The sequence below is a fragment of the Drosophila guanche genome, unplaced genomic scaffold, assembly GCF_900245975.1.
Source record: "Drosophila guanche unplaced genomic scaffold, DGUA_6, whole genome shotgun sequence".
Lineage (NCBI taxonomy): Eukaryota > Metazoa > Arthropoda > Insecta > Diptera > Drosophilidae > Drosophila > Drosophila guanche.
This window is the reverse complement of record NW_022995757.1, coordinates 1,419,457-1,429,617: the sequence shown is the minus strand read 5'-3', so window position 1 is coordinate 1,429,617 and position 10,161 is coordinate 1,419,457. Positions and strand designations below refer to the sequence as shown.

General features: G+C 43.2%; 2 protein-coding genes and 1 long non-coding RNA gene across 3 annotated transcripts in view; 2 read left to right on the top strand and 1 right to left on the bottom strand.

The window, feature by feature from the left end:
* Positions 1-1,039: 1,039 nt before the first annotated feature.
* Positions 1,040-1,979, top strand: LOC117590422. Its single transcript, XR_004574293.1, has 3 exons — positions 1,040-1,180; positions 1,238-1,653; positions 1,709-1,979. It is a non-coding gene; the product is annotated as an uncharacterized LOC117590422 (long non-coding RNA).
* A 6,691-nt stretch (positions 1,980-8,670) lies between these two features.
* Positions 8,671-9,873, top strand: LOC117590421 (antigen 5 like allergen Cul n 1). The gene is made up of 2 exons (XM_034283028.1): positions 8,671-9,299; positions 9,365-9,873. The coding sequence occupies exons 1-2, from the start codon at positions 8,701-8,703 to the stop codon at positions 9,666-9,668; spliced, it is 903 nt and encodes a 300-aa protein (XP_034138919.1). The 5' UTR covers positions 8,671-8,700; the 3' UTR covers positions 9,669-9,873.
* A 67-nt stretch (positions 9,874-9,940) lies between these two features.
* Positions 9,941-10,161, bottom strand: part of LOC117590419 (salivary glue protein Sgs-3-like) — a 5,090-nt gene continuing 4,869 nt past the window's right edge. The window contains exon 2 of the mRNA XM_034283026.1: positions 9,941-10,097. Coding sequence (XP_034138917.1) covers positions 9,971-10,097 — 127 coding nt within the window. The 3' untranslated portion in view covers positions 9,941-9,970. The remainder of the gene's footprint in view (positions 10,098-10,161) is intronic.

Sequence of the window (10,161 nt, the reverse complement as noted above, 5' to 3'; positions counted from 1 at the left end):
GCCCCGAGCGAACGAGTGAGTCAAGGGCGTCGACAGGACCCAGGTTCTGGCTTCTAGGCCCTAGGTACCAGGTCCTGCAACTTGTCGAGTGCATTAATTATGCTTATTTATTTAATGCCATTTGCCCATTGTTCGCCTGGGCACTCGGAGGTCATTATCGTTAGCATCCTGGGATCGGGTACTCAATTGAATTAATGCCACCGAAAATTGCATATGGAAATAGTCAAATATCCATTCGAAGCGTAGGAGCATAGCATTTTCATAGAACATTTCAAACTGTTTTCAATGTGGGGCAGGCCACGTTATTGATGTGATGATTATATAATATGGGTGGCCACAGCCAATGGCCAAAGGTTTCTGTTTCTTTAACAATTCCTCATCATGCTTTGCTCGGCTCTGCTCTGTAATGAAATCAGGGGTGCAGTCAGGCAAATAATTATGTGGCTGAATAACTTTTAGCCACAGAAAACAGGCAATGATTGTGTTTATCATTTGCATCTTCTTTAGGGAAAACTTCTTCTTCGAAATTGCAAATTGCAGTGCCAAGGTAAGCGCTTTCTTGTATGTAGGAACGATACAGGTCGGCCTTCCTACAAAAAGTTTTGATTAAATTCTGCCAAGGCATAGAAGAATTTATAGTTTAATATTCAGTTGTATTTAATAGTGAAAGGAATACCCCTGTTCTCCCAATGGCCAATGCCCCATTAAAGGTGATTTAACAACTAAATTCAATGCATTGAACTTCTGTTTTCTAATGCATATCATTAGATGTGCTGTGGCATATCATTTGGTACATAATTTACATTGCATTACGCCATACATGTACATACACATACATACATGCATAAACACGTATTAACATATGTACATACATGTATGTATATGTACATATGTACATATGCCTTGCATTGGTTTTGCTTCCCTCTTAAGATTTCCCATGGAAATGTGCTATGCCTTGTGTTGGCATTACAAATTATTTACACTCGTATATACATAGAGTTAGACAGAAACCGACCAACTCAGTATCATTTGGGTTGAATGCCTTTTATTTGTCACAAATTTCCGAAATATTCGAAAGACAGTAGACGGGATTTTCAATATAAAAATAACGACTTTCTCTCTCGCTTAGAAAATCAGCGCAATATAATTATGATGCACTCAGAACTGAATCTGAAATTAGGTAAGAATAAAAGATAAACTAATTATGATTATTATTATACTGTTTATGCTTGTTTAGGGACCCAACTCATTAATGATCCAATCGATGATGAGGGAATGATAAAGGCTGAACCGGAGCCAATTGATGATGGCCATGAGGCGGATGACGAAAATGATTCTGGAGGTGATTCTGAAGATGAGCTTGAAGTGGACGAATCTGACGATGAGTTCAAAGAACGGGAGAAGGAGGAAGATAGTGACGAGATGGATATTGACAACCTAAGTCGCTCACTTAGTTTTTCCAATTATTTTTAATGTTTCGATCAATGATGCATATTTATAGATAGCAATTGATAATCGTTTAATTATCGTTTAACACATTACATTTCTACATTTCTGAAAGCAGCCGAGAAACTTAAATTATCGTTAATTTTTGAGCAACTTGATTCGAAATTTAAACAATCTGTAAGCCAAAATTCCAAGTTTCACAACAATGTAAGCATACATTTTTGGTTAATAGCAATGTATAACTTCCCTAATTCTACAATAGGTTCCTAATCCTCCCAATGTGACACGTGCCATGCAGCAGGCCAGCTCGGTCGATCGCATTGTTTTCCACTTCTACAACGCCAGATCACATTTCGGAGAAGAAACAAGATCTCACCGTTCTGGATTGTGAGACCACACCAACTGCCATGGCATGCTCGTGAATCGTAGCGATGAAACCAGCTGGAATTTCCCCCTAACTTGCATTTCTTCCCAGTAAAATGTGGACCACACACGAAAAGAAAGCTCCTCCCTCTGCACATAAATATAAGACGAAATAAGAAATACAAAAAATACAAAAACACAAAATACCAGCGATAATTCAAAAGCCCACCACCACATACGTGAGGGCCAGCAGAATCCGTGGGTGCCTGGTGCCTGGCTGCCTGCCTTCCTGCCTTCTTGGCCAACAAATCGCACAGCAAAATCTCAGCAATTATTTGGCATTAGTGAAGTAAGCGAATTGTTGTGAATGCATGCCCTTGCGAGGCAAATGTCTTTAAAATCGACCAAATTGGAAACAAGATTAAAAGAAAGAAAGCAGCATCAGCAGCAGTCGAATGGGGCAAGTGGCAAATGGTGACTGGCAGACACACCAGACAAAGGCCAAGTCGAGGCAGGAGCCATCATCTCTGCCTCACGTCCCTGCCTAGTGTGCCAATAAAGCGCAACAAAGAGCGCCTGGCCCAAGACCGAGAGTCGTGTCAATATTTTGACTGTGTTTTAGCCTTGGCTTCTTTTTGTACCCCACCCCAGATCTCCGTGTCTCTCTGCCCCTGTCCCTGTCCCTGTCCCTATCCATGTGTCTTGTTCGTCGCCTCTCGTTGGGAGATGTGGCGGCGTCCTCTCTCCGGAGGTGGCCATGCGCGTCCAGCGTCAGGAATATTGATGCCAGTGGAGCGTGCCGCTGGGAATGCCATGTGGCATTTCACCATCATCCTCCTTCGCATCTGCCCATGCATCTCCGCCAAAAACATATCTCCCACACACAAAAAAAATGAACAGAAAGATGTCTAGAGAACAAACCATAATGGGAATAATATAGACAACAAAATGCCCATTCTTTTGGCAGCAAATGTATATAAACAGAATAGACCGCTTTTAAGGTGCGGAAACTTGTGGACTTTTCATAATTAAAATCTGCATCAAATGTATACACATACACATGTATATGCCAGTTGTTTCCCTCCATTTCCTTCTTTCTTTCCATGTCACAATGCTGATGCAGATTGAAGCATACCCAGAGAGAGATGATCCATGAGTGGCATGGACTTGACCGCAGCCAGCGCATGTTAAACACCAAAGAGGGCTCTGGCCATGGGCCAGAATCCGTCTCAAACGGCTGGGACGACATAAATTAGCGGCAGGCTGTGCGTTCCACTCCTCCACCTTCTTCTCTACGAATATGTGTGCGAAAGTTTTGCGGCTAGCTGCCTCATATAGCGGCACGCAGTTTATCAAAGTCTTCCCCGGCGCTCGCTGCGTTCTCTCTCTCTCTCTCTCTCTCTTTCTCTTTCTCTGAGAGAAAGTGAAGCGCAGAACGCTTAACGTAACGCAACCTCCAACTTACAACTGGCGTTGCCGCTGTTGCACATCACGTGACCTGCCAGCCAAATGAAATTCCTAGTCGGCGTCACATGGCGCGCGCACAACGAACGGTTCTGTAATTGAGTTGCCGTCGCATACACTTGCCCCTGCCCAAGTTCCCCTACCTACTGCCGTGCCCCACCATCTTCTGTATGTGTAATTACTTAAAATTCCTGTCTTGAGGCAGAGCCCCACAAGTTGCAAGTTCCAGGTTACAGGTTACATGCTTCGTGACAGTTCACATGCTGTTGCATTTATTAATTCAATTTACTGGTAATTACTGGCAGCACCCGAAAAGATATCATCTACAAACAAAACGCACACAATATTCTATTTGAATATAAGTGTGGAAAAATAGTGAACAGCATTTAGATTAAAGGACACACACAGAGCGCAAATTAGTTGTGGGCTTCGGATGTTAACGCAAAGCTGTGAGTGCCAGCGATAACAGTCTGTTAACCTTGAGAGCGCTGTTTCTATGTTGGAGCTGCTGCCCTGTACCAGGGCATGGCTGTGGGGAAGACAGATCTCAACTTCCATTCACTCTTCAAACAAATTAAAATGCCTGCCATGACATGATATTTATTTATTTACATACTTGTGTACTATGTGGTTGCCACTCAAACAGGCAATGTTTAAAGAACATTTTCCAATTTTGGTCTGATGCCCTAAGCGGAGTAAATACTCCGCATATACTGAATACTGGAACTATATGTATTTGTTTGATGATATTTCTATAGCCAATGGCCAAATATCCCCATAATCAAGTAAATCAAGACCTGCTTACTTATTTATTTGCAGTCGATAATCAAACCGCAAAATGACCGCCCCATGCTCCCAAACCAAACGTTCCCTCTGGGTCAGCGACAGCGCCAGCGGCAGCAGCCCATCGCTCACTTGATATTAGTTTTTAATTATCCCACATTTGATTGCATTAACTGCGCAGCCCACGCAGTTGTTTACTCGAACGTGTGGCGCCCCAAAGGGAGGTAGGCTTTGGGAGGGGATTCTACAAAAAATCCCTGGCCAAATCGAATTTCAAACAAGAAAGAAAATGCATTTCGGAAAAAAACAAACTGTATAACAATATATGGACGATATAATAATATGTATATTATTGAAGACTAATATTATTTTGCTTACTATCCTTCATAGATGGTATCTTTCGATCTATAAAGCTGTAAAGAGCAGAGAGAAGAATGTCAAAAAACATTTGTATGCACTTGTTTGATCACCAGGTAGATGAATCTAAATACCAGACGAAGCCCTGGCTGATCGTGAGTATCTACTATGATACAATTTGACTTTTCTCTGTTTCAAACATCTTCAATAAGTCAGAATACCCTCTCTCTATCTCTCTCGCTGTCTGTGTGTGGAGGCGTTGGCGTTTTTTCGAGGGGGGAATCAAACGGAAAAAGGCAACAAAATGCTACGAAATAAATTATAACCACAAAAATGCAATTTAATACAAATCTAATTCGAGCGCATCAGGCGTTTGCCAGCTGTCCTGTCCTGTCCTGTCCTGTCCTGTCCGCGTGTTTGTGTAAAACTGCAGCACCGCGCCCCCATTCATGACGATTTTTAATTGAAAGCGCGACTTTTGGGCTTTGGACCAGAGCAGCACACTCACACACCGAAACACATGCAGATACAAACGCATACAAACGCACATTCAGCAGCAGCCGAAACGGCGACGGCAGCAGCTGCATAAATTTCATTAGTAAACTTTTAATTAGAAAAATTTCAGCATGAATTTAATTAGTGTATATATGTGCACACATACTTATGCACATATATATATATATATATGTATATATTTATGTGCACACAAATATATTTATGTACTTACACACACTCGCAAGTGCGGAAACACAAAGCCGAAAATTAAATGTAATGAAATGAGAAAGAATGAAAATTAAATGCAACTGGACCCCACGTCAATGCCAACACCTGACAAACCCCTGACAACACCACCCGCTGCTGACATCGTGGGGATGCCACCCGCAGCCCACGCACACTACGCTCAAGGGCGCGTTGAAAAAAACGGTGCAGCTCCGCAGCAGAAGAACAAAAGATCTAATCTACGAAAAACTAAAGATCTGCTTAATATTAAGATTAATCGGAATTCATTACCCAAAAAGCATAGAAAAACAAGAAGCAAACTGCCTCTTCTGTCTCTTGCCTAGTAGGCAATTACGATATGCTCTCCAAATGCAGATTTTCTGTTACTGTTACTGCCACACACACAAAACAAGCTGTAACAATTCCATTATTACTTTACGTCTAAAAAGAAACGAACTGTTAGACTACATACCCGCTCGATACTTCCGAACGAACGATTTATGGACGAACCGAAACTGCAAGACGCGAGCAAACAGTCAAAGAAACATAATTTGTGTGACGATGTCAGCTTGAGATTTAATGAGAAAGAGCCAAACCTTGTTTTAAAACAATTAAACCGTTGGCTGGGGTACTGTTGACTTTGCATTGACGCTCGCAAAAATTAAGTCACGCAACAATTCCCAAACGGAAATTGCAGCAGTGGAAATTTGTTAAATTTTGTATTAAATGAACTTTTGTTTCAAAGAACTACAGTAATGAATCAGTAATGTCATTGATGCCTTTCAAAGTTATCTTCCACACACGTTTTCAGAAGAGAATCTTTTGACTTTTTGTCTGGATGCACGCGACATTCTCAACCACTGGTAGACGGAGAGCACAGATCTGCTGGCATCTGCTGGCATCACATTGCGCTGACCCTGAGGTTAAGGCTGAGAAGGCGTCACGCTTAACGTGCCGAACTGCCACACAATTGGTGTAATTACAGAATGAGGAAGTGCAGCAGCATCAAAGATACAAACAGTCTGTACGAGTATGGCTACGTAGGTATGCTAATTATGCTGCCAATCATAAGGCTTGGGTCGCCTGATGCCTAATGTCTGATGCTGGTGCGAGGGGAGTTACCCGAGGCCCCAATGTATTTTCGTACACATTTTCAGAGTAATTTATGTTGTTTAGTCGCGTCTAAATTGATTGTCTGTATCAAGCAACTACTGCAGCCGCGTTGACGTTGTCAGCAGTTAATCGTTGCGTGATTAATCATTTTCTATGCAAATTATATATTGTATGTATGTATGTCTATGGTATGCCCCATCTTTACTCTAACACGCACCAATCTACGATCTGGTCTTTCACTTGTACAACCACCTCTCTAACTCTAACTCTGACTCTGACTCTGATGTGTTGACTACCTGGGGTAGATCACTTAATTACAACAGCCACTCGAAGAGCCAGAGTTCAGATGCTGCTTTTAAATGATATATGTATGTACGTATGCGGAGCTATACGATCTGGCGGCTAATCACAAATCATTCATAATCATATTTTGAGCTAATAATATGCGAGAGAATAAACCACAACAACTGCGTCATGGGAATAGAAAAGCCCAGGTCTTACGATGCAAGTGTGTGCAATACATTGAATTGCAATTGAAATCGGGTTTGCCTATGAATCAGTAAGCATTGGAACTTAGGCCAAAATATGCAAGAAATATGAATGTAACGATTTTCCCTGGGATTTAAAGAGGTTTCAAGCAATCAATATAAGAAACATAGGCCTATAGCTCGCAATTGTGAGGCTGAAAAATCATTCTTTGCAAAACATATCCACACTGAGTGGAAAAGATATCCAACAGAATGTTCGAGTCAGTGATCGCACCATGGTACGATACTCGTACTATGATGAGCTGGAATTCTGAAAGCGTCTTAATGATGTGATACTCGGTAGAGTGTTTAGAGCCAATAAAAGGTTGTCTTACCAGCCGGAACGCAATTGTCCAATAAAGTTGAAAAGCAAAAAGCTTTCGAATGGACCGAAGTTACGAATACCCTGGTCATATTAATTAGAAAACTCATATAAGTTGAATGCCATTACATTTATAGTTTATAGTTTCAGTTTATGACACGGACGTGTATGGCTTTGAATACACTGTCGGATTTTAACCAAGAAATGCCACAGTATTTAAGGATAGAAAGCGGGAATATATGTATGTATGTATATACTCCCTGTTCTAGAGAACATGAATATATTTAGCCCATTCAAATAGATCACACAAGAGGCATATATATCGAAATAAAAACAAAAATATCACTGACCCAGAGACTCTTAAAACGTAGGGAGCGGCGTCCGTCTCGATGGGTTCCCATTCTTTTTTGGCCATTCAACGTCATAATCATACTCGTAAGTTCTTCTTCAGGTCTTCTGTTGTTGTGGGGTTCTGTTCTTTTTGCATAATTCGTTGATGGTTGCTTTTTTTGTTATTTATAGCATTGTTATTTTAATTAATGCCGCGATTCCGATTAGGTGTGAGGCACGTTTCTGCCAACGCGTCGTTTCTTTTCTTTTAGGTATCGGTTTTCTACCTCTTTGCTTACTCTTTGCAGAGGGCCTTATACTTTTGGGTAGATGTTTGACTCTATTTGATTCTGAATTTGTGTTAAATATACCTATAAATATTGTACATTCATTGATACAAATATTAAATAAATACCCATAAGCTGACTTCCAATTTAACCTTGAATTGCAGGCTTTCAGGCTTGATTTTATTCCAAATAAATCAAACAAATTAACAAATACATATTAAATTTTATGCATACTTTAAAGTTTACACTTTCCAGATCTTAGATAAGGACAAAATGTGTATATTAAAGGGGTCTCAGTGTTTATAATCCTTGCAGATACTTTGATACTCTGACATTCTGAGTTCTATCGAGCTTCCACTTGTAATTGTTGGATCTGGAAGAGCATCAAATGCTTCGGACTATCCTTTATTTATCGTTTTTCTATGTGGATACTGTTAACGGCATTTAGTCGGTTTGTAGTTCTGTAAAGCTGCTTTGATGGAACGCAAATAATTCCCCGACTTGGCCACTTACCGGCAATTGGCAATTGCCTTGAAGCGATAATTTTTCCCACACTGGGCATTGGCCATTGGTCACTGAGCACTGAGCATTGAGCATAGGGCACTGGGCTTTGAGCCACTGATTATACCACTTGCACGGAGGAGGGGCAGATACCCATGACACACGCGATGAGCGATGAGCCGCCAAAGCCTCCGCCGCCGAGTTGCCACAGCCAAACCGGTTCCCCGGTGGTGCTCCAGTGTTTGTGGTGCACTGGCTGCAATGCCCGGAAGCTCGATCGGTGTCTTGTAGGGGAAACCAGGGATGAGTAAAGCAGCCCATTGGGGGGACAGAACCAGTTATGGGGCTCTGACCCAACCCTAAGCGATGGGATAAAGGCAGCGATGCTACCGCACCGCTTAAGCTTCGGATTGGGGCTTCTCCATCAATTCATTCATAAACCAAAACTCCCGCTCGACCTTAGCTCAGTTGATTGTTGACCGTCGAGATGCCGAGATTGTCGAGCAAGTGCAGTGCTGCCGCCGCCCTATGGGGCGCACCTGCAGTGCTCCTGATTATTGTGGCATCGTGTCTCAGTGGATTAGAGGCAGCCACAAGCACAGGCGGAGGATACTGTGCCCCAACGCTTTGCCAGCTATACAACGGCAGTCATGTGGTGCAAGTGCCACATACGGCGTGTGGGAATAATGGCAGCTTTGGTGTGGGTTGCGGAGCCGAGCCAAAGCTGCTGGCCATGAATGACCGGAGACGCCAGCTGCTGCTGGACATGCATAACTTGGCCCGCTCGAAGATAGCCAGCGGAGAGCTGTCAGGCTACAATAGTGCCACACATATGCCGATGCTGCGTTGGGACGCAGAGCTGGAACAGATGGCAGGCCTGCATGCAAAGCGCTGCCAATTCGCCCACGACAAGTGCCGCAACACGCCGCGTTTCAAGTTCAGTGGGCAGAACATCGGATACTTTTGGATTGGACGCGAGTTCAAGTCACACTCGAGGCGCATGAAGTCCTTTGTGCTCAACTGGTTCAGGGAGTATCTGGATGCGAATCAGACCTTCATCGATAGCTATCGTCCGCATCCCCAGGGGTAAGTGGCTGGACTCTAAGTGGGTCACTAAGTCACAACTAAGTCACGTCTATCCACACATACAGCAAGAAAATCGGACACTTTACGCTGCTTGTCTCGGATCGTGTGCATCGCGTGGGTTGTGCTGCTGTGCGGTTTCTCGAGCCCCTGGCCAGCAGATACCAGTTCATGCTCACCTGCAACTATGACTACAACAACATCTACAATGAGCCCATCTATCAGTCGGGCCCGGCGGCCTCCAAGTGCGTCCAGCACCAAGTGAGCGACAAGTTTCCGGCCCTGTGCGACTGGCGGGACGCCGCCTACGACTATGACAGCGACGAGAGCGCCGAGGATGGCAACACGCTCGACAACAACATACCCCTCTAAGCCATCTAGGAATGGATAGTAATTTTTCTTAGCCCTCCCCACCTTGTATAGCATTTTCCTTTATTATTTTTTTTTAGCATTTAAGTCCAGCACCCTCAAACACCACCACCCATCCACTGAAGAAGATCAACTGCCAATTGGTATTTTTTGAATAATTTTCCACATCTGTTGATCGTTTATTAAAACACAAATCTATGTACATTGATTAGAGCCTTGGATAATCTATCTATTTATTCCCTTAATTACTATCCCAACCATCGATCTGCCTAGGCAAACGCCGCTGTCGTCGTCGTCGGCTCCACTTATCGGTCAACATCAAAGATGTTGAACGGTGGAAGCGATGCAGTGGTTTGCCCAGTGTTGGTTGTGGATGGTCTCTCCGTCGTCTTCCTGGTTGTTCGTTCTGTCGTCTTCCCCGTTGTCAGCTTCGTTGTTCGCACTGTGGGACCATCAGTCGTCTTCCTGGTTGTACGATCTGTCGTCTTCCCCGTCG